Here is a 23,685-nt window from a genome sequence, read left to right on the forward strand (position 1 = left end):
AGGGCATCTTCAGGAACACCCTGCTGCCTCATAAGTCACAGACTTCAAGAAAAAGTCTCAAGTGCAATCTGGGATCTTCAGTTAGTAAACCACTAAACTGCCTTATCATCTGCAATATTTGAAACATTACTGATTTTAATTCAAAATGTTGAGCTTGAATATGTGGCGTAACAATTCCTGGACTTAGATAACCCAAAGTAGGCACTACACGTTCTCTAATGGGTCTATCTCTGTCATCTAAGATTTGAGGAATATCAACATTACTTTTATTCCGGAGCACCTGATCTCCCTTGATTGCCTCATTTGTAACCCTTTCCATTTCTCTTAATGCTTTCCTTCTTCGCCTTAATGTCCTTTCAATCTCAAGATCAAAATAGTATTTTGTATCCACTTGAATACTTCTTCTTATGAACTAGTCCAAACCTAAAAAATCAAATCAAATACTAATTAATCGTTCTAACAAAAATAACAAGAATAATAACAAATAAACTTTTCACCAATGCTGTCGATCCCCGACAACAGAGCCAAAAACTTGTTGCGAGTAAATAACTAAAGCAATTGTGCAAGTGTACACGTCATTCAAGTAATAAAGTGATAAGTAAGTATCGTCTCAATAGGGATAAAAAATTGGTAAGAGATTTATTAACTTATTTTAATCCTATTAACTATACTAAATAATAGAAAATATTCTTAAATTGAATGAGATGTTGGTATAATGAATTAATGAAATTTAATGCTAAAAATAAAAAGTTAATATGGCAAATAAAATGTAGTGGCAAATTACAGAGAAAATCAAGAGTAATTCTGTAACTGAATGAATAGGGCTGGAATTATTTAGCTAAAATGCTCATATCAAAATAATGTCATGGAAAAATATTGTCTAATCAACAGCTCAGAGAGTCACTACTGTAACCTGCCTCTTTCGATAGCTAGATTTTAAGCTAAAAATCTATGTTATTGTACGTCTACAGAACTTCGGATTAATAACTGCAATAAACGTTCTTCTCTACACAACTCCCAACATCTATGTTTAGAGTGCTACAAATATTTTTTCAAATGTTCGATTGCCTCAAACAATTCTAGATCCAGTTTATTTAATCTTTAAAAAATTAAATATATATCAAAGAACACAACACACAATTAACTATGTCTAGAGCTTGCATGCATGTGTTTAGAATAAGAAAAAATCAAATGAAACAGTGGCATAGACAATCTCAAGTCGTGAACATTAAAGATGATAGAAAATTCACCCAAATAACTCTAATTTTGAAAAGATTTAGTTCATGGGTGAAAAAGTAAACACCAAATTTAAATCATTCATCAACATTTATGTAATACCCCAAAAATTACTACAGTAAGAAAGTAGGTATCCTTGAGAGTAAAATAAGGAAATAAAGTGACAAAAAGGGAAATTTTGAGTTATGGCAACATTGGGAATTATATTATGACATATTAATTCTAGAAATGATTAAATCGCAAAAGTGAGAAAAGTTTTGTTGCCCAAGAGTAAATACTCAAAATTTGATGGATTAAAATGTAAATACAAGAAATTTGAAGGACCAATAGTGTAAATATTTTAAGGGTGGAATAATCTAGAAACTAAGGAAAATGGATGAATTATGACCAAATTGAAAAGGTAAAGAATTTTGAGGGACTAAATCATAATTTTACCAAATTAAGTGATGACTCAAGGATGAAACTTTTAAAGATTATAAAGGGCAAATGGTCAATTAGAAGAGAAAGAAATCTAGAAGATAATGATGATGTTGGAGATATTTTATATTAATTAAATAAATATTAGTTTGTAATATTTTAATTTGATTTTTAAATGATATTTTATTATTTTATTAGTATTTTATTTAGTATATATAAGAAAGGAAGATGAAGAATCATTCATTCCACCATATTTCCATGCAACTAATGTGAGAAGAGAGGAGAAGAAAGAAAGTTTTGCTTTCTTTACAATTTAGTCCTTCCACAAAAAATTTAATATTTTCACCTAGAAATCAAAAGAATTTCCATAGCTTCCAAGAGAGAAGAATAACAAGGAGACAATGGGGAGCTAGAATATCAAGTTAGATTCAAGAAATAGAAGCTAGAGGAGAGAAAAAATCAAGTTAACGATTGAAATCAATAGCACAAGGTAAGAACATCAACATTTCAATATATTTTTAAGTTTGATATTATTGAAAAAGTATGGAAATAATGTTATAGTAGAGTTTTCTTATATAAGGTCTTATGTTCTTGATATTTTAGTGAAGAAATAAGTGAAAGTGATGGGAAATATTATAGAGAAAGGGAATAAGGGAGTTATACACCTAGTAATCAACATTTTCACTAAAATAGTTTTGGACAGCAGCAGTAGGTTAACTTTGAAAAATCACCATCAATTTTGGAAATATAACTATAGTATGAATAAAATATGGAAATAAATATTATTGAGTCTAGTTTCTCATATAAGAAACGGTGTAAGTAATGGAATAGTAAATCATTAGATATAATAAATTTCATGTTTGAATTTTGTTAATTGTAAGTGAATTTTATTAAATAGGACTTATGTGAGAAAAATTAGAAATGTGCTAGGCAAATGTGAAGTGGCCTATTATTGCATGTTATGAAAATTATGGGTTTGCATGTCAAATTACCCAAAATTTGAGCTAGAGGCCGGCCATGCTATGGGTGGAAACATGTTGGGAACATGTTGGCCTAGTGTGGTATGTTAGAAAGAATAAATAAAGGGTTAGTAATTAAGTAATGAAAAGGGAGGGGTGATGAAAACAAAGTTGTCTCATCCATCCCCCCCTCCATTTGCCGTAACTAGACAAAGAAAAGAAAAAAAAAAGAGAAAGGGTGTTTATCCTTTAACACCTTGGCCGAAAATTTGAAGGAGGAAGGAAGAAGAAAGGTTGAAGAGACTCGGCCATGCATGTAACTAGACTAAGGTATGTTTGATGATGTTCCATGAGATGCATGCATGTTTTAGTTGTTAGTTTGAGTTCTACCTAGCCCATGGTCTAAATCTTGCTATGTGATGGAGATGATATTCGGCCATGGGTGTTGTCTTTCTTGGTTGGTGTTTTGATGTTGTGGTGATAAGGCATGAAGATGATTGAGCTTGAGTGTTTAATAAAAAGGTTTGGATGTAAGAGTGTGTGAGGCGTAGAAACGAGGGGTCTTAGCAACTTCATGAAGGTTCGGCCATGGTGCTTCAATATTGCACTTGTGTTTAACCCTAGGATTAATTAGTTATATGGTTAGTATGGGTATGGGTCACCGAATATGAGAGCATGAATAGATGGAGAGTTTGGTGAATCGATATGTGGTAAATGTTAAGTGTTAAATGAGATAGAAATGATAGATTAATGTTGCACATTCGGCTATAGTTAGGCATGTTGATGATCCTATCTTGACTTAGATAATTAGCCATAAAAGGGTGGTAATGAGGTTGAGGTTGTTGAATGGTTAGTTGGGTAACAAATGAAGCATTCAGCCATCACTTGGGAGCTTATGTGATGTTGAGTTTAAAATTAGCAAAGGTGATTACCGAATGTCCAAGTATGCATATGCATGTGTGATTAGATTATTGATAGTATGGTAATTGCATGAGGTTATTAGCCGAATAGCTAAGAACATAAAGTAGCAAGATGAAAATTTTACCATGTCGTTTCGTATGTCATAAAATCATTAAAATGTGGATACCAATATATGTAGCAAAGCGGTTAAATGAGTTAATTTATTTGTTTAAGCTCAAGACTCTAAAGGAGAGGTGTCCAACAAGGGAAAGGAAAAAGTGATCGAATAGCCGCCGAAATTGTTCGACCACATCCGAGGTAAGTTTTAAGTGACTAAACGTTGAGTAAATTCAATTATAATAGGACATGATGAGTTGATTTAATAAGATATGATGTGGCCATGATATGTTCTAAGCTCAAATGGTAAGTTCTTAAGTGTTTGAGCTTGGGAATTCAAGAGTAATTTGAAATAGTCTGCTTAGGACAGCAGCAGTAACGTGACTTTAGAAAATCACCATAAATTTATGGATTTGAATTAGAGGCTGAATGAGACATGAAATTAAAGCTTAATGAGTCTAGTTTCTTATAAAAGAAACCGTGTAAGCAAAGGAATTTCCGATAATGAGATACTTAAAGTTGTGTGAGACAGCGCAGAATGACACTGTAATCCTCTGTTCTGTTTTTAGAAAATCATTATAAATTGTACAAAAATGGTTATAAGATAAAATTTATATGCTTAGACTCCTTAATGAGTCTAGTTTCAAATGAAATCAAATACAACACATTTTGAATTCAGTAAAATGAGAAATTTGATTCGTAGTGAAGAGTGGTCAGATTAGTCAAACAGTGAAACAGGGGAAACTTTAAGAAAAATATGGTATTTATTGGCCAAACCTAAAATTCTGGAAATTTATGGATGGAAGATGTACGAGTCTATATTCAGGAAAAATTAACGGAAAGTGATTTGGAGTTTTGTAGCTCCAGTCATAAATAATTTAGTGACTATTGCTTAGGAAAAACAACTTGTGCTGAATTTGAGATTATGTTGTGAACCTTGATAAACTTGTTTTAGTTGCTCACAAGCTATTGATTAAACCCATACTTGAATTCTAAATCGTGATATTGTAAGTTTATGAGTATTCGAATATGAAATGATAGTATGGCCTAATGGCCGATGTGATGAATGTGAAAGTGTATATATGTGATAAGGCCTAATGGCCGATGTGATGAATGTGAAAGTGTATATATGTGATAATGCCTAATGGCCGATGTGATGAATGTGAAAGTGTATAAATGTGATAATGCCTAATGGCCGATGTGATGGATGTGAAAGTGTATATATGTGATAAGGCCTAATGGCCGATGTGATGAATGTGAAAGTGTATATATATGTGATAGGGCCTAATGGCCGATGTTATGAATGTGAAAGTGTATATATATGTGATAGGGCCTAATGGCCGATGTGATGAATGTGATAAGTCCCGAAGGGCATTTGTGTCAGTACTATATCCGGGTTAAAACCCCGTAGGCTTTATGCGAGAATATTATCACTGATTAATGTCTGTAAGCTTCGTGCTCGTACTATATCCGAGCTCTAAAGACCCGATGACTACGTGTGGGGATTTTGTCCGGGTAAGACCCGATAACTTCGTGTGGAGATTATGTCCGGGTAAGACTTCGTAATAAGAATTGCTTATAAATATATTCAATGCGAAAGGTTAAACAGGTATGTACTCTAAGTTTATATGTGAGCTTGATTTGCACTAAATCATAAGGTAGTTATGTGACGCATACGAGAGCAATCTATGAGACTATTCCTATGATTATGTGACATCGGATCAGAGTGAGAGGTTATGTGAAATCATACGATATATCTATGTCACATGAGCTCACTATTATGTGAAAGTTTATCTGCCTATTGTATACGATGAGATGTGCATATTCGATAAAGGGATGGTATGCCCGAAGGAAGAGGGAAATAAAAATACGAACAACTATGTTATAATTTGATTATTATCTGTTAACACCTCGTGTTCGACTCCGACGACGGCCTCGGGTTCGGGGTGTTACATTTGATTGGTATCAGAGCTACGGTTTAGTCGATTCTAGGACTAACGTAGCACGCGTGAGTCTATTTATACATGCCATAAAGTGATAAAATGATAGTGTGATGATTTTTGGCTATTAAAATGTGTTTGCTGTATTGTAATGAATCTTGATCCCGATCGAGCTGTAGCAAGCTTCTGACTATGAGAATTTGCGATATAACTTCGTTTAGATATGCCTAAATTATTAAGTTGATCAGGTACGTATCATGTACTCGTATTTGAATTTTGATTTGGATTGAATTATAAGGGTATAAGTGATGCAATTTTGAAGGAGTGTTATGACTATAAATGTGATTTTTGTATGTGGCTATGGAACTGGAAGTTGAATGGTCGATAAGCATGTTGTGTTTGTATTCAAGTAATGTAAATGATATACTAATGTGTATTGCTATATGTGTATATGTATGTAGAGACGAAATTGTCGAATGTAAAAAGGCAGTGAAGTGTATAGAGTGGTTGGTTTTCAGCACTAAGTGTGCGGGCAAGAAGTGTTCACGGTTGTAAGATTGGCACTAAGTGTGCGGGCAATAAGTGTTCACGGTTGTGAGATTGGCACTAAGTGTGCGGGCTTGAAATGCATGGCACTAAGTGTGCGAGTTTAAAGTACATGGCACTAAGTGTGCGTGGTTGATTATTAAGCACTATGTGTGTGAACCCACTATATATATATTTTCTATCAATTATTTATATTAAGGGTGCGACCTTACCAAGTCGATTTCGGACAGCGGAAAGGGGTAAGTTCTTGAGTAATAGAGCTTAAATTATGATTTGATTAGATCATGCTTTAAGCAAATCAAAATCATGCTCTTTGTGTGTGGCTATTGAGCCGAAATTGCAGGAATGATAAGTGTCTTGTGTTTGAGTTTTGCTAATGAAAATGAAATACGAATGTGTCATGATTTATTTTTAAATGTGCATGGTTATTCGAATGATGTCCGGGCTAAGTCCCGAAGGCTTTGTGGCTAAGTGACCATATCCAGACTAAGATCCGAAGGCATTGGTGCGAGTTACTAAATCCGGGTTAAGTCCCGAAGAGCATTCATGCTAGTGATGTATCCGGGCTAAGTTCCGAAGAGCATTCATGCTAGTGATATATCCGGGCTAAGTCCCGAGGAGCATTCGTGCTAGTGATGTATCCGGGCTAAGTTCCGAAGAGCATTCGTGCTAGTGATATATCCGTGCTAAACCCCAAAGAGCATTCGTGCTGGTGTTATATCCGGGCTAGGTCCCGAAGAGTAATCATGCTGGTGACGTGTATTCGGGCCTTCGTGCCTAGTAGGCTTCGTGCCGGTAATTTGAGCAAAGTTTAAGTGCTCATTACTATACGAATTCAAATTTAAATGAGATGATATGTTTAAAAGTGTACATACATGATGTTTATAGACTTGGTTAAGTCATTTCAATGTGTATTAACGAATGAATAAGAGCACTATGTATGTGAATGATTAGAGGCACTGTGTGTGTGCGAATTCCTTTAACCGAGCACTATGAGTGCGAGATCGGTCAGTGGGCACTAAGTGTGTGAAGTGGAGTTCATGTAAGACCTCGTTTGGGACGAAGGCATTGATTTGAGATAGTGTGTAAGACCATGTCTGGGACATGGCATCGGCTCGATATGTGAGAATATGTAAGACCATATCTAGGATATGGCATTGTAAGAGCTATATGTGCTATTGCTGAATGGACACTATTTTGTTAATCTTGTTCAAGAAATTATTTTGATTAAGTTTCGACATTCGAAAGTTTGAAAGAATTTTTGATGAATGTTGATAATTTTGGATATACGAGTTATGCGCTAGAATAAATCTCATGCCAATGTATTATATTAGGCTTTATGCCTATTCTACTGTATACGGGTAACGCTAACTATGATTGAATGTGCTAAATGAACTAAATGTTCAGGTACGTGGAAGTTGACTTTTCTTTTGGAAATGAGTTTAGTTGAATATTGAGATGTGATAAAGTTATAAAGGATATTTATTGGGATGTTTGAGTATATGTGTACTTTCGGTTAGGTTACAGCTTATTCATGAATGAAAATGTGGGTTACAAATATGTGGGTTGATGATGTGAATTATACATGTTAATATGTGCTCAATATGTGTTTGAAATGCATTTGTGAATTAAGTTAAGTGATTATTGCTTATGAAATCAAGAAAATGAGATATATGTGCATACTTGTAGAAATGTTTATGTATTTGTTTTAAGATAAGAAAATGATTTTATGGATCGATGCGAAATCAGTAATGAATTACAATTGCTATCGATGAGCTAATGTTTATATGGATATAATTCAATAAGAGGACGTTATCCTAAACTATGCATCGGTAGAAATTTTCGAGGACGAAAATCCCTAAAGGGGGGAAGAGTTGTGATACCCCTAATTTGACCCTAGTCGGGAAGTGGTTTCGGGACTGCTAAACCGAGTTGCAGAAATAATTGAATATAATATTTTATGTCTATTATATGTATATATGCATGTGTGAAAATTTCATGTTTGAATTTTGTTAATTGTAAGTGAATTTTATTAAATAGGACTTATGTGAGAAAAATTAGAAATGTGCTAGGCAAATGTGAAGTGGCCTATTAATGCATGTTATGAAAATGATGGGTCTGCATGTCAAATTACCCAAAATTTGAGCTAGTGGCCGGCCATGCTATGGGTGGAAACATGTTGGGAACATGTTGGCCTAGTGTGTTATGTTAGAAAGAATAAATAAAGGGTTAGTAATTAAGTAATGAAAAGGGAGGGGTGATGAAAACAAAGTTGTCTCATCCATCCCCCCCTCCATTTGCCGTAACTAGACAAAGAAAAGAAAAAAAAAGAGAAAGGGTGTTCATCCTTTAACACCTTGGCCGAAAATTTGAAGGAGGAAGGAAGAAGAAAGGTTGAAGAGATTCGGCCATGCATGTAACTAGACTAAGGTATGTTTGATGATGTTCCATGAGATGCATGCATGTTTTAGTTGTTAGTTTGAGTTCTACCTAGCCCATGGTCTAAATCTTGCTATGTGATGGAGATGATATTCGGCCATGGGTGTTGTCTTTCTTGGTTGGTGTTTTGATGTTGTGGTGATGAGGCATGAAGATGATTGAGCTTGAGTGTTTAATAAAAAGGTTTGGATGTGAGAGTGTGTGAGGAGTAGAAATGAGGGGTCTTAGCAACTTCATGAAGGTTCGGCCATGGTGCTTCAATATTGCACTTGTGTTTAACCCTAGGATTAATTAGTTATATGGTTAGTATGGGTATGGGTCACCGAATATGAGAGCATGAATAGATGGAGAGTTTGGTGAATCGATATGTGGTAAATGTTAAGTGTTAAATGAGATAGAAATGATAGATTAATGTTGCACATTCGGCTATAGTTAGGCATGTTGATGATCTTATCTTGACTTAGATAATTAGCCATAAAAGGGTGGTAATGAGGTTGAGGTTGTTGAATGGTTAGTTGGGTAACAAATGAAGCATTCGGCCATCACTTGGGAGCTTATGTGATGTTGAGTTTAAAATTAGCAAAGGTGATTACCGAATGTCCAAGTATGCATATGCATGTGTGATTAGATTATTGATAGTATGGTAATTGCATGAGGTTATTAGCCGAATAGCTAAGAACATAAAGTAGCAAGATGAAAATTTTACCATGTCGTTTCGTATGTCATAAAATCATTAAAATGTGGACACCAATATATGTAGCAAAGCAGTTAAATGAGTTAATTTATTTGTTTAAGCTCAAGAATCTAAAGGAGAGGCGTCCAACAAGGGAAAGGAAAAAGTGATCGAATAGCCGCCGAAATTGTTCGACCATATCCGAGGTAAGTTTTAAGTGATTAAACGTTGAGTAAATTCAATTATAATAGGACATGATGAGTTGATTTAATAAGATATGATGTGGCCATGATATGTTCTAAGCTCAAATGGTAAGTTCTTAAGTGTTTGAGCTTGGGAATTCAAGGGTAATTTGAAATAGTCTGCTTAGGACAGCAGCAGTAACGTGACTTTAGAAAATCACCATAAATTTATGGATTTGAATTAGAGGCTGAATGAGACATGAAATTAAAGCTTAATGAGTCTAGTTTCTTATAAAAGAAACCGTATAAGCAAAGGAATTTCCGATAATGAGATACTTAAAGTTGTGTGAGACAGCGCAGAATGACACTGTAATCCTCTGTTCTGTTTTTAGAAAATCATTATAAATTGTACAAAAATGTTTATAAGATAAAATTTATATGCTTAGACTCCTTAATGAGTCTAGTTTTAAATGAAATCAAATACAACACATTTTGAATTCAGTAAAATGAGAAATTTGATTCGTAGTGAAGAGTGGTCAGATTAGTCAAACCGTGAAACAGGGGAAACTTTAAGAAAAATCTGGTATTTATTGGCCAAACCTAAAATTCTGGAAATTTTATGGATGGAAGATATACAAGTCTATATTCAGGAAAAATTAACGGAAAGTGATTTGGAGTTTTGTAGCTCTAGTCATAAATAATTTAGTGACTATTGCTCAGGAAAAACAGCTTGTGCTGAATTTGAGATTATGTTGTGAACCTTGATAAACTTGTTTTAGTTGCTAACAAGCTATTGATTAAACCCATACTTGAATTCTAAATCATGATATTGTAAGTTTATGAGTATTCGAATATGAAATGATAGTATGGCCTAATGGCCGATGTGATGAATGTGAAAGTGTATATATGTGATAAGGCCTAATGGCCGATGTGATGAATGTGAAAGTGTATATATGTGATAATGCCTAATGGCCGATGTGATGAATGTGAAAGTGTATATATGTGATAAGGCCTAATGGCCGATGTGATGAATGTGAAAGTGTATATATGTGATAATGCCTAATGGCCGATGTGATGAATGTGAAAGTGTATATATGTGATAAGGCCTAATGGCCGATGTGATGAATGTGAAAGTGTATATATGTGATAAGGCCTAATGGCCGATGTGATGAATGTGAAAGTGTATATATATATGTGATAGGGCCTAATGGCCGATGTGATGAATGTGAAAGTGTATATATATATGTGATAGGAGGTCCCATGTAAGACAATTTTTGGGACATGGCGTTGGCACCAAGATGAGAGGTCCCCCGTAAGAGCATGTCTGGGACATGGCATGGGCACCGATATGAGAACTCCCAGTAAGACTATATCTGGGATATGGCAATGGCAGTACAGAAAACATCCCATGTAAGACTATGTCTAGGACATAGCTTTGGCATGTTATTATCAGACAGGAAGTATCCTTAGTATTCCAAGTGATTCAACGGGCTAGTAAAGAAATTATGTTACATGAATGTTCAGGTAAAAGTATAATAAACAGATTCAGGTAAGTATAAGGATTAAGAATAATTCAGTTATCAGTTGACAAAATAATTTGAACAAGGAAGGAGTAAGTTATAATCATGAGTTGTTTATGCAAGCAAGTAAGTAAACAAGTAAGAGAGTAAATAAAGAAGAAGTTAAATTTGATGAGACAAAATATTCAGGTATGATACCTAAAAGAATGTATGTATTAACTGGAAGTTTTTTTTTACTGAGTGGAATAAAGTGAGGTTCGTGATAACAGAATTAGTCAGAGAAATGATAATTAAGTGGTAAAGATGTCTGTGTGTGAAGGTTACAGTCGAATGAACATGATGCTCTTTTCTGGATATTATATATATTCTTTTATCCTCAGAGTTATGTATGTGTAATTGTTCAGTTCTGATAGAGTTCTTATGTTTTGAGAATGTTAGCTAATTATAATGTTAGATGAAAGCCCTGTTGGTCTGATCGGGTTTTGACTGGTTATTGTTCTGTTTTGCATGCATACTTAGAAAGTGTATTGTTTTGCTAAAAGAAATATTGTGCTGATGACTAAATTGCAAAACATGTAAACGTGATATGTGAAGTACATGATATGGATTATTAGTAAATTACGGATGAATAATGAATTTTGAAATATAATACATATATTAAAGATAGAGAAGATATAAATATACAGATTATTGGTACAAGGATTAAATTGTAAATGATGTAAAAGCATTATGTGAAAAGTGTAAAAGTGATATGCATGCATGATATAATTTGCCCAAGTAGATGAGATTAGAAATACTAGGATATTAGTGGTATATCATTAAAGGACCCTAGCACACTCTCTGATTAATAGCACGCTAGTGCTCTCCGATTATTAGCACATTTATGTTCTCTATATAACACTTTAGTGCTTTCTGTTTAATAATGCATAATAATGCACTTCCGTATCAGTTTCGTATATCCTAAGTGTTCTATCTAATCCGCTAAAAAAAAGATAAATAATTTTCGCTACAAGGTAAAGGTTTACCTCTGATTCATGTTTGAAATATTGAATTAAAAATAAATGATGATTTTAAGCTCGGTAAATATGTGCAGAAGGGAACTATAGAATTATAGAGATGATTTTAAGAAAACTAAATGAAGAAAGGACTTTTGGTTAAGTGGAAAGAGAGGAAATAAGAGCTCGATTAAGTAAAAAGAAGAATATTATTGAAAAAGAGGTACAAAATGATATAAAAACTAGAAATGTTAGTGATAAGAATGGATAGAAAAAGGATAATTGAAAGGATATATAAATGATGAAGTTCATGATCAAAACAAAACAAGGAAATTTCGAGGACGAAATTTATTTTAAGGGGGAGAAATATAATACCCCGAAAATTACTACAGTAAGAAAGTAGGTATCCTTGTTAGTAAAATAAGGAAATAAAGTGACAAAAAGGAAAATTTTGAGTTATGGCAACATTGGTAATTAGATTATGACATATTAATTCAAGAAATGATTAAATCCCAAAAGTTAGAAAAGTTTTGTTGCCCAAGAGTAAATACTCAAAATTTGAGGATTAAAGTGTAAATACGAAAATGTTATGTAAATACAAAAAATTTGAAAAATCTCCATAAATTGTGGAAATAGAATTAGAGTATGAATAAAATATGGAAATAAATCTTATTGAGTCTAGTTTCTCATAGAAGAAACGATGTAAGTAATGGAATTGTAAATCATGAGATATAATAAATTTTGTGAGACAAGGTCAGAATGAATTCGGGTTCCCTTGTTCAGACTTGGAAAAATCATTAAACATTGTACAAAAATAATAATGGGTTATAATTTATATTTTTAAAATCCTTAATGAGTCTATTTTCAAAAGAAACAAATGGGAACATCATCTGAATTCTGTACAAAGAGATAATTAATTTTTAGTGAAGAGGGGTCGGAACTGTCAAACAGTGAAACAGGGGAAATATTAAAGAATAAACTGTACTTATTAGCTAAACCAAAAAATTCTGAAAATTTTATGGTCAAAATATATGTGAGTCTAGTTTCAGAAAAAATTCACGGATCTCAATTCGGGGTTCTGTGGCTTAATATATAATTAATTTAGTGACTATGAATCAAGTGAACAACTTGTTATGAGTAAACAAGTTAATGTGGTATTATGTATATATCAAGGATGTGGAATGAAGTGGAGGAGGAGCAAAAATATATGTGAATATTAAGCTAATATGAGTTTATTTTAAAATAGCTAATTTACATGTTTTAGGTTCATGGACTAAATTGAATAAAAGTAAAATTTTAAGGGTAATTTTGTAAAAATGTCAAAAAGTGACGAAATTGCATGAAATGAATTGTTTTATTATTTAAATTAATAAATTGAATGAAATATTAATTTATATCAAGATTTGGTGGAAATTCGAGGAAAATGAAAAATTATCAAAATGTCCCTAAATTTTGGTATTTCTGCAATTTAGCCTGGTAAGTTCGTGTAACTTGAATTATATTCTTAGATGATTGAAATATATATATTGGATTGAGAAATTGATTTGAATTGTGAACATGAGAAATTGTGAAATGAATGAAATCGAAATGAAGCTTTGAATTATATGAGTAAATATCGGGCCTCGTAAGCCCTATTTGTTATGAATATAATATTTCGAGGATATGTTGTAAAGATTTCCAAAAGCACGTTAAAATTTTGAAAGTTTTAATTTGGATGAAATTTTGTAACTCGGTTTAATACGTATGCAAATGTATGTCTTCTAGTAATGCCTCGTACCCTATTCCGGTGCCGAATACGGGTAAGGGGTGTTACAATGTGACATCGCCAAATTCGGTCATAACGTTTAGACCGGGTTTGGGGTGTTATAATTATAATAAGTTTGAATCACATAAATCATGAAAACTAAAGGCAGAACTACAGAATTCCTCGGCACACTCCAGCTTCTCTTTGATCTTTTAATCATACGTGAATCCAGGATATATGTCATTTTCCCTTTTTCACGTATGTATTCTGCTCTCAGTAGCTACTACCGGTTCTTTCTCTGAAATTCTCCAATGGAGTTTTTTCTCTGTGTAGAGAGAGAATTACTGTCACCAGTCTCTATCTCACACAAATTCTCCTCTCATTTTTTCTTCTTCTCTATCTTTCTTTTTTTGGGTAGATCCATCCCACCTCAGCAAACATTTTTCATTCCTCTTTTCAGGTTGGTATTTCTGGTACACAGCTAGTTGCGAGTGACATAGATAGAGTGCTGAGTCATCTTTCCGGAATTGTCATGGCAATTCTGTTGGCAATCAATCTTACCATTTGCCACGAAAATGTTTCATTTTCCTTATTTTCCTTCTTCATGTTCTTCTTCTTCCTACACCTGTGTTCAAACAAAACCACACCTTTTCTCCCAAAGTGTCAAAAGTAACAAATAATAACCAGTGTAGCGCAATCCAAGCTTTGTTATGCAATGTTCTAAAAACATCCTAAAAATGTAAATGTCTTCACTTAATTACAAACAATTAATTCCATTTACAGGCCTTAAATATAACTCTTTTTAAGAGTTATCACTTACCTAACATATTTCCATGCCTTCGCTACTTTGCAAAGTGACTCTTCTCAATTCGAAGTCAATCTTGGCTTTATGCTCAGGCAACCAATCTATCCCCAAGATTACGTCAAATCCATAGAATGCCAACACTATCAAGTTTGCATAGAAAACCTGGCCTTGGATCACTAACAGACTCCTACAGTACACCCTATTGACTAATATACTCTCACCAAACAAACTAGTGACAACCACGCCCTTATCTATGGTTTCTAGTGGAATTCCCAACTGACATACTAGTTCGTTTAAAACATATGAGCGCGTGGAACTAGAAGCAATCAAGTAAAATAATGGTATAATTCATACAGTAAATGTACCTATGATAACATTGGTCGAAGCCTATTCCCACGGTTCCCTTACAGTATACATTCATGCGAGGCTTCCTGACTCATCATCGGTAGCAATGGTGTACGCTAAAGTTTGCCGCCCAACTTACCCTGTATCGCTTCCTCTGCCTCAACCTCGTACATGAGCACCAGCTCGCACTTGGGTGGGGGTCGCATTCTGTACTTGTGATCTCTCTTGTCTTTTTGGGCAAGCTTTATCAAATGGTCCATGGATCTGCACCTGAAACATTTCCCAGTCTTCCTACAAAATTCACCAGGATGTCTTCGCTCACAGTGTTCACAAAGTGGCCATCTTGTAGACTTGTGCAAACTTTCTTTTCCATCTTGAGTATTGTTCCGCTGTCGCAAGTGATTTGTTTTAAAGCTTCAGTTGACATTCCTGCTGGTATTTCGCGAGTTGCGATCCCACTTGGATGCTCTCCCAAACACTTGCTTTCCTACTACTTTTTCAGCTCGATGACCCTTTATCTCCTTAACAGCTTTTGCCTTATCCACCAGCTCGTCAAAGCTCATTGTATCATGAGTTACCAGATAGATCTGTATGTCACGATGCAACCCAAAGTGAAACCTCTAACAGGGATCATTTTCCTGCTAAACCATCTTAACTATGTACTAGCTCAGTCACACGAACTCTGTCTTGTACTCAGCCACAGATAGCTCACCTTGCAGAAAATTGATAAACTCTTGGTGGCCCATGAATTTCTTTTTAAAGGTTCTCAAGAAGAAATCCCACATTAGATAGTTCGTAGTAGTCCCTTGTTTCACAGTGTTCCATCAGCTGTATGTTTCATCGGTGAGTAAGGACATAGTGCATCCCAAATTTTCTTCATCAATACAGGCCATAAGCTCAAGGATTTTCTCAACACCCTCAAGCCAATACTCTGCCTTTGTAAGATCAAACCCTATAACATCACTGAACTCTTTACCACCCAGAGTTCACAGATGCTCCAATGGCAATCCTTTTCTCGTGGGAGTAGTGTTGGCACTAGCACCTTGCTAAAAATCCTATATCATACCATCCTCCAAAACATTTTCCCTATAAGGTAGTTCATGTTCCGTTCGAAGTCCGTTCACCTTCAGAGGGGTTGGCAATTTCATTCACACGGTTCGCATTAACTCTCTTAGGAGGCATTCTCACTAACTCTAAACGTACACAAGACACTAGTTTAGGTAAGATATTAAACATACAAAACTGGGTATCCCAAACATAACAAACAATCTTGCAAACATAGTTTGCGTTTAATAAACTTACTTGCGATCAGAATTCGCCAAAACAACACTACTTATTGGGATGGCGAGTAGTAGAGAGATAATCGAAAGCATAGACCTGCAAAAGTTACAGTTGAACCAAGGCAATGTTGTACCCAGTCCTACCCCAGTCAAGCAACCACACTTCTATAAGACTTCAAATCCATTCATAACTCGGTGAGTTTACCTTATCAACTTTGGCGAGCCTACTATGCCAATTATGGCATACATACCTCGCCATTTTGGCAAACTTACCTGCCTAATAATTAGCCTAGTAAACCTGGGTAGATCTAATACTAACAAATGTAACACCCTAAACTCGCCAAGTTTGTTTAACTCGAATCTGGTATGTCACATTAGCCACCAGAGTGACTCTCCATTATCTCCCAACCTTGCCTCAAACATACCACGGATTTACAACATGAAAATGTGTTAAGTTATCACAATGTAGCGGTAATGTCATAATAACATGCACGAAACATAAGATATGCGAGACCATAAAATCTGTGTAAGAGGAAGGGTTTGCATGTCAACAAACAGAAAAGGCTTAGGATTCGCATGAAGTAATAAACAAAGATATTCATGGTTCACATATTTGAAAAAAAAGAACACAAGTACTTAGAACTCAATATTAATGCACACTCTACAACATAGGTTCACATAATTCATATAATATAGGTTTGCATAACAACATAGGTTTGCATATTGGGTTCACATGTAATATGGGCTTCGCAACAAAAAGGTCATACATTCAAGGGTTTACATACTTTAACTGGGTTTTTAACAAGTAAGATTTTTGCTAATAAGGGTTCGCTTACAAAATTGAGGTCGTAAAATTCATAGGGGTCATATGCATGGATACCTCACATCAATTCCGGATCATATAACATGATTAAGTCATACTTAGTCTAAATTTAAAGAACACAATATGACACGCACAAAAGGATGGATAAATAATCTTTAGTTCTTTATACATAGTGAAGGAATTCAACAAAATCAAACAAACAAGTATTTAACTCCATGGTTCACGAAAACAAAAATAAATAAACTTAAGGAAAATTTTGGTCTAACAAAATAGCAAAGTCATTAGACACAGTATCACTAATTCTAAGCAATATAACCACATCGCCTTTTTTCAGTGCTCGCTGGTACCCATCCTAATTAGCCTTACTTGGATTAATCACCTTGCCACTGCCTTTCGCGAACTACTTACCTGTGAATTAAAAAAAGATTGGGTGAGCTCATTGAGAACTTAGTGAATATACAAGAAACATCAAAGTATGCTTAAAATATAGAGTTAAAACAAAACTTAGTTAGAAAATCGTTTTGTGAGTTGTGCTCGCCGTGAAGGTGAGAGACCTAGTTTGCAATTACCTGCTTGTTAGAAAAAAACATATAAGTTTGTAAATTAGTTTCACATGTACTAGTTACAAATCATACTTAAAAACTTGGCTTGTTTTTGTAAGAAAGAATAAAGCATAGTCATGTACTTGACATGTCTTTGAGCTTGTTCTTTTTTTTGTTCTTATACTGATCATAAAACATGTTCTTATACTTGTCATATCTATATAGTTGGATAAGTGAATCTCCTTATAACGCCTCACTTGTGACTTACAGAGTCCTTAACATGTCCAATAAGTGTAGCATAAAGTCAAACACTCACCTGTACACTAACATGCCACTTTGAATGGAGCATAGCTCGATAGTCGCTTATCTCTCCACATGTCACAGGGCCTCAACGCCCAAATCATAGAACTTATAGGTGAGTACTCACAATCTTTTGACATGCCAATATATCCAACATAGGGCTCATATGAGGAGCTCGCATAGAAAGCTCGTAAAAAACATAGTTTGTAAAATCAAGCTTTTAAAACATATCTTTAAAAACATAGTCACATATTTTGGAAACAGAGTTTATAGAAAAGCTTACTATTAGAACTTAGTTTTTTTTAAAGAAAAACCCTAAGCTCCTGAAAATACAATGGTTCGTACACAAATGGCGATCTCTAAATACTCATCGATTAGATAAGAATTTTTAAAAAAAAAATCCTTTTTCCTTACTAACAGATGGTTTGGCTAGTTCGCAACATACATAAACATACACAAATTACGTAACAAAACAAAACACACAAAATTTAGACATACAAGCGAACCTAGCTTCCTGGACAATTAACCCTTGTAGAATATATGCTTACCTTGGTTTCTAAGAACTTTGGTTCATAACAGAGACTTAACAAGAAGAATAATCAATGAGAGAACTCCCTATGAGAAGGGCTTAATTTATAGGAGCTAGGTGTTTTAGTACTCTTGGTATACCCTACTTGACTACCGAATTAAATCCGCTATTCAACCAATATTAACTGGTAATATAGAGTAAATAGGGAATCATCCCACGAAGAAGCTCGCATTAAACCTATTTGAAGAGAATTGAAATTAAGGTAATGTGAAACGCATGCAAGAAAGAAAAAGGGGGAATTGTGCTTCTATGTTTGCTAAAAATAACCTAAGTAACGAACAAGTTTAAATTTCAATTATGAATGCTAAAAATTATCAAAATAAAGAGAAAGAATGCTTAGTTATTGACTCCTTAATCTGCCAAGCACAAGTCCTTTGCGACCTTAAATTATCCTAGTAGACTAATTCGACAGCAAGGCTGAAAAATCACTTACGAAGCGACTTCCTATCCCCAGTAAATTTTTATTCAATTAGAGAACATTCATAACTAAAAACCTACCTTTAATTATCTCTTCGTCGACTTATTAAAGGTGCATTTAGTATTTTAGAGACTTCACCTAGCATTAACCATAGAAAATCCACCAACGGCTTCTAAAATTAAATCCATAGTTGTTTAAATTAGCTACAGGCCAATTAATCATCACCAATTCTAAGTTTAATTAAGAAATTTGATTACTCAATTTGCACTTAGATGATTATAAGAAAATTCCTAAATTAAATAGGTGATCAATCAAATTAATTTAGAAAATTTCTTTGAACGATAGAAATAAACAATTAAAGAATACCAAACTTGGAATTAGAACAAAGCATGTCTTTGAATCAACTTGTACTTGGCTTCATGAGTGCCTAACTAAGCGGAAATAATTCAGCCACTCATAGCAAGGAGAACAGAACAGAAATTAATTGAAGACAACATGAATTTCGAGCCAATCTCGTATGGAAAATTGCTCTTAAGTGTCGAGCCTTCCTCCTCTCGACGAGCTAAATTTTTGGACTGCTTTCCAGCTGCTTGATCGGTGCGTGCTGGTTCACAAATTCCTGGACTGAGTAACCCGAATTATGCCTACGAAAAATCTCTCCCCTTGATATTGCTTCTTCCCCTCCTTTTATAGAATAAAATTAACCTCCAATAATTTAAAACAAAATCTGTTCTTATCCCTTGATATTAGCTCAACCCGTCGCATAAAAATAGCTCCAGCCTACTAGAGTTTTACTTAAACTCAACTTATCAAGGGTTGATTGGTTTCCCTTGATTTGATTAGAGTCGGCCACCGCTAGCAAGAAGGAGAATTAGAGAATTAAAAATAATTCCCTTGCCGACTGGTTTCATGATGTCGGTCTATTGCGCCTTATGGTGGACCGAGCCTCGCCTTTGCTGTCAAGGTCTTTTGTGGCCAAATTAATTTCTTTGAATTTTTGACCCCGTCAACTTAGAGAATAAGCATTCGCCCAGCCTTCTCCAATAGCTTCTTCATTTGGGTTCATTCTAACTATCCGATGAACCTACCTTGCAACATGGCTTAAAATATTGTTAAATCATCGGCTTGAAGCAAAAATAAATTAACAGAGTATAGTATATTCTTAATGCAAATTGAGCTAATTAGAAACTAATTAATCAAGAATGCATCAATAATTAAGGTAATTAATGGAGTAAGTTAAGCTCAAAATTGAACTTAACAGAACTCCCTATGAGAAAGGCTTAATTTATAGGCGCTAGGTGTTTTAGTACTCTTGCTATACCCTACTTGACTTAGGAAAATGTTATATGCACGGATAATGTCTTAACTGGAAAGTAAGTCAACTTCATAATTTAAGTGTAACTTGTCTTAATCGACGAACTCCAGTTCGCTAAACAAACAGGTGAACCCCAACTCGTCAAACCAACTGACGAACCCCAGCTCCCCCAACCAATTGGCTCACCAAACCAATTGGCGAACCCCCTACTTGCCAAGTCCAAGCTTCTAGGCCCTATCTCGAAATGTTACACTCTCTTCTTTAAAGGAACTAAGGAAGATGAAGAAGAGGAGAAAATGAAACAAAATTGAGAGGAATCCACCTGTGATTTCACTTTTCAACTATTTATAGCCCTCTCGCATGGTTTTCAACTGTATAGAAACCATCCATTGGTAATCATTTTGTCTCCTACTAAAAAACTAGTTGATTTTAATCCAACCGAATCAGAATTTGATCTTAACCATGTCCAATTCAGTCACTAAGTTTCCTAAATTTTCAATAAAGGCCACTAGCTTATGGCTTCTTTGAATTTAACCCATTAATTATTTCTTAATTTTCGTACTCAAAAGGAACCAAGTGTGAAATTTTTACTTAGGTATAAAAAATTACAAAATAGTTATTTAGTCTACTTTAAGGAAGTTTGAGAATCAAACTGATAGAAAATGTAATTATTGAGAATTAAATGTATTATACTAGGTAGAAAAAGTCTATTCGTTATCAATTCAACAAGTAATGATTAAAATAAAAACAAATTCAAACATTAATGTCTAAATTAAAAAATTTTAAAATTGAGTGACTAAAATAAGAATGCACGCATAATTGATGATTATTTTTATAATATACCTTTGATTTTACTAATTCTAAATGTGTATTTTTATTTGTATTTAATTCTCTTGTACTTGAGAAAAATCATAGCCCACCTCTTGATATTCTTATTAATTAGTTGAACAGCTGTTTGTGCCGCAATTATGTAGCCTCGACACGTTTCAGCCATGCAACTACGTGTCTTTAGGAATACTAAGCCCTTAAATAAGCAAATGTTACGCTTCAAGAAATTTATACAGAAATAAAAAGGGAAAAAACAAAACCAAGAGAGAAGTCAAAGAGCTTGTTGCGCAACGGCTACAATAATGTAGCTCGGATTTTAGGTAAAGACCGAAAACAGAAGCAAAATTTTCCAGTGCTTGAAGGCCACCCAGCTGCTCAGCAACATGCAGAAATAGCAGTTGAAAGAAGTGGGGAAATTCACGACAGAGTGAAGAAGCTTCACAAGGAGTTCAAGATATATAGGTGGAACCCTGACCACCCCACCAACAACAAGCCCTTCCTCCAGTCTTCCTATGTAGATCTTTCCAACTGTGGGCCCATGGTAATAATTTTTCTTTTTCAACCTCCAACATTTAATTGGCAAAAAAAAAAAAGAAAAACCCAATTAGTTCTCATACTTTGGGTATCTGTTTTCAGGTTTTGGATGCATTGCAAAAGATAAAAGGTGAGGATGATTCAAGCTTGAGCTATAGGAGGTCTTGCAGGGAAGGGATATGTGGGTCTTGTGCCATGAACGTTGATGGAACCAATACAGTGGCCTGCCTCAAGCCCATTGATGTGGACACAAGAAAGCCCACTGTTCTTACTCCCTTGCCTCACATGTTTGTGATCAAAGATCTGGTTGTGGACCTCACCAATTTCTACCATCAGTACAGGTAATCAGATACATAACCATTTAAAAGGAGTAGATTGAGAATTTAGTGAGTTCAATTACAAATATGTTTTTTCATTTGTGATGAAAAAGGTCAATTGAGCCATGGCTGAAGACCAAAAGAGCACCCGAAGAAGGGAGAGAATACAGGCAATCACCGGCAGAGAGGAAGAAGTTAGATGGGTTATACGAGTGCATACTCTGTGCTTGCTGTAGCACAGCCTGCCCATCTTACTGGTGGAACCCCGAGGAATTTCTTGGCCCGACGCCATTGCTTCATGCTTTTCGATGGATCTCCGACAGGTAATGGGTTTTAATTTGCAGGTGAAAATGCTGACGAATAGGCTGACTTTGTTTTGGTGTTTGCTAAGTACTGAGCTGGGATTAAATTTTGTTGTCAGCCGGGATGGTTTCACTCAGGAAAGGCTTCAGGCTTTGACGGAAGATCACAAAAGATTGTATAGATGTAGGACGATAAAAAATTGCGCAGCAGCCTGCCCCAAAAGCCTGAACCCAGCTGATGCAATTCATAAGATGAAGATTAAGCATGTGATTTCTCAACTAGTGGAGAAGGTTGGAAGCACGTAGCTTACAAACAATATTATATATATATAAAAATAAAATTAGAAGTGGAAATGGGGTTAGTTGATATTGCTCCATAATACAGTATACACACGTTTGTGTTACATAGTTATTTCTACTTCTGGTACATGTTATGACATCTCACTTAAAACATTGAAAACTGAAGACCATAGATTAGAATCATAATCTGCTTCTTTGAATTGAGAAATATAATAAAATATACTTTCATTTTAAAGGACAATAAACTAGTAATGACTCAATTTATAATTTTTTTTAATTTAATTATTTTAACTATTGGTAATTTTTTATTATATTTTTCATAGGTACTAAATAGATATTCAATTATTTGATTTTGTTTTTTTTCCTAATGGTGTTAATTTTAAATTGACATAATTATAATTTTAATTATGACAATTTAGTTTTGAATTTAATATTTATAGATTATGTTAATTGTGTAATTTATTTATTTTTAATTATTATCTTGAGATTTTTGTAATTTATTTTTTTATTTTTAATAAAATTTAGTTGATAATTTTTTAACTTATTGTTATTAAGTTAATTTTAAACGCTATTATCATTAGTCGGTGATCGTTTGGTAAATTGTTGGTGATCGATTTGTAAATTGATTTCTAAATTAATAGTTATTTTATAATTTTTTTAACTGGGTAAAGAGAAGAGAATTTAATAGTTGAGTGATTATTAGTGTAGTTTATTTTATTTTAAATTTTTTAATTTTAAAATTTTATAAAATTTTATAAAATAAAAGACAGAAAATAAAGAACAAAGATTTTCGTAACACTTTCCTTTAGATGTTTATTGGTAGATAATTTGTCTCGTTAAAATCTTATTAAGATAAAAACCATGTGAGAAGAAAAATTCCTAGTGAAGGAAAAAGAGAACACACATATAATACGCATAATATGATGACTCATTAAAAACCTTACCAAATAAAATCTCGATTAAGGGAAAAAGAGTACAGTGTATATTTACTCCTCTCATGAAAACATCACATACTTTCTCATATTCTTTGTACAATCTTGAATACTAGTTTTTCAAATGACTATTTGAATGCATTTGCTAATCATTTATATCACCATTCATTTGAAAGTCATGAGAGAGGAAAAATTTGGGGGAAATATATTTTGATCTCTTCAAGAGTTTCAACAGTAATCATAGTAAACTCTAATTATGGTTCTTATATAAAAACACAAATAGGTATTTTGGATCATTTTAAAATCCTCCCTCAATGACTATTCGTTTAGTCAAATTTATCATATATGTTCACATTATTTCAATTCATATAATAAACAATTCCCCGA

General features: G+C 34.1%; 1 protein-coding gene across 1 annotated transcript; it reads left to right on the forward strand.

Annotated features, from left to right (window-relative positions):
- The first annotated feature begins 16,159 nt into the window (after positions 1 to 16,159).
- On the forward strand, positions 16,160 to 22,601 carry LOC107941868 (succinate dehydrogenase [ubiquinone] iron-sulfur subunit 3, mitochondrial). The gene is made up of 5 exons (XM_041107982.1): positions 16,160 to 16,220; positions 21,138 to 21,454; positions 21,550 to 21,788; positions 21,878 to 22,087; positions 22,186 to 22,601. Exons 1-5 carry the CDS (start codon positions 16,160 to 16,162, stop codon positions 22,370 to 22,372), a joined length of 1,014 nt encoding a protein of 337 aa, XP_040963916.1. The 3' UTR covers positions 22,373 to 22,601.
- The last annotated feature ends 1,084 nt before the right edge of the window (positions 22,602 to 23,685 follow it).

Source organism: Gossypium hirsutum, chromosome D12 (assembly GCF_007990345.1).
Source record: "Gossypium hirsutum isolate 1008001.06 chromosome D12, Gossypium_hirsutum_v2.1, whole genome shotgun sequence".
Lineage (NCBI taxonomy): Eukaryota > Viridiplantae > Streptophyta > Magnoliopsida > Malvales > Malvaceae > Gossypium > Gossypium hirsutum.

What these genes read in the sequence shown, in the direction of transcription:
- LOC107941868 (XM_041107982.1), top strand. Translation starts at nt 16,160, where the DNA reads ATGGCGAGTAGTAGAGAGATAATCGAAAGCATAGACCTGCAAAAGTTA. An exon ending in AAAGTTACAGTTGAACCAAG is followed by an intron (nt 16,221 to 21,137) that starts GCAATGTTGTAC and finishes TTACGCTTCAAG; the next exon opens with AAATTTATACAGAAATAAAA. An exon ending in TTTCGATGGATCTCCGACAG is followed by an intron (nt 22,088 to 22,185) that starts GTAATGGGTTTT and finishes TTTTGTTGTCAG; the next exon opens with CCGGGATGGTTTCACTCAGG.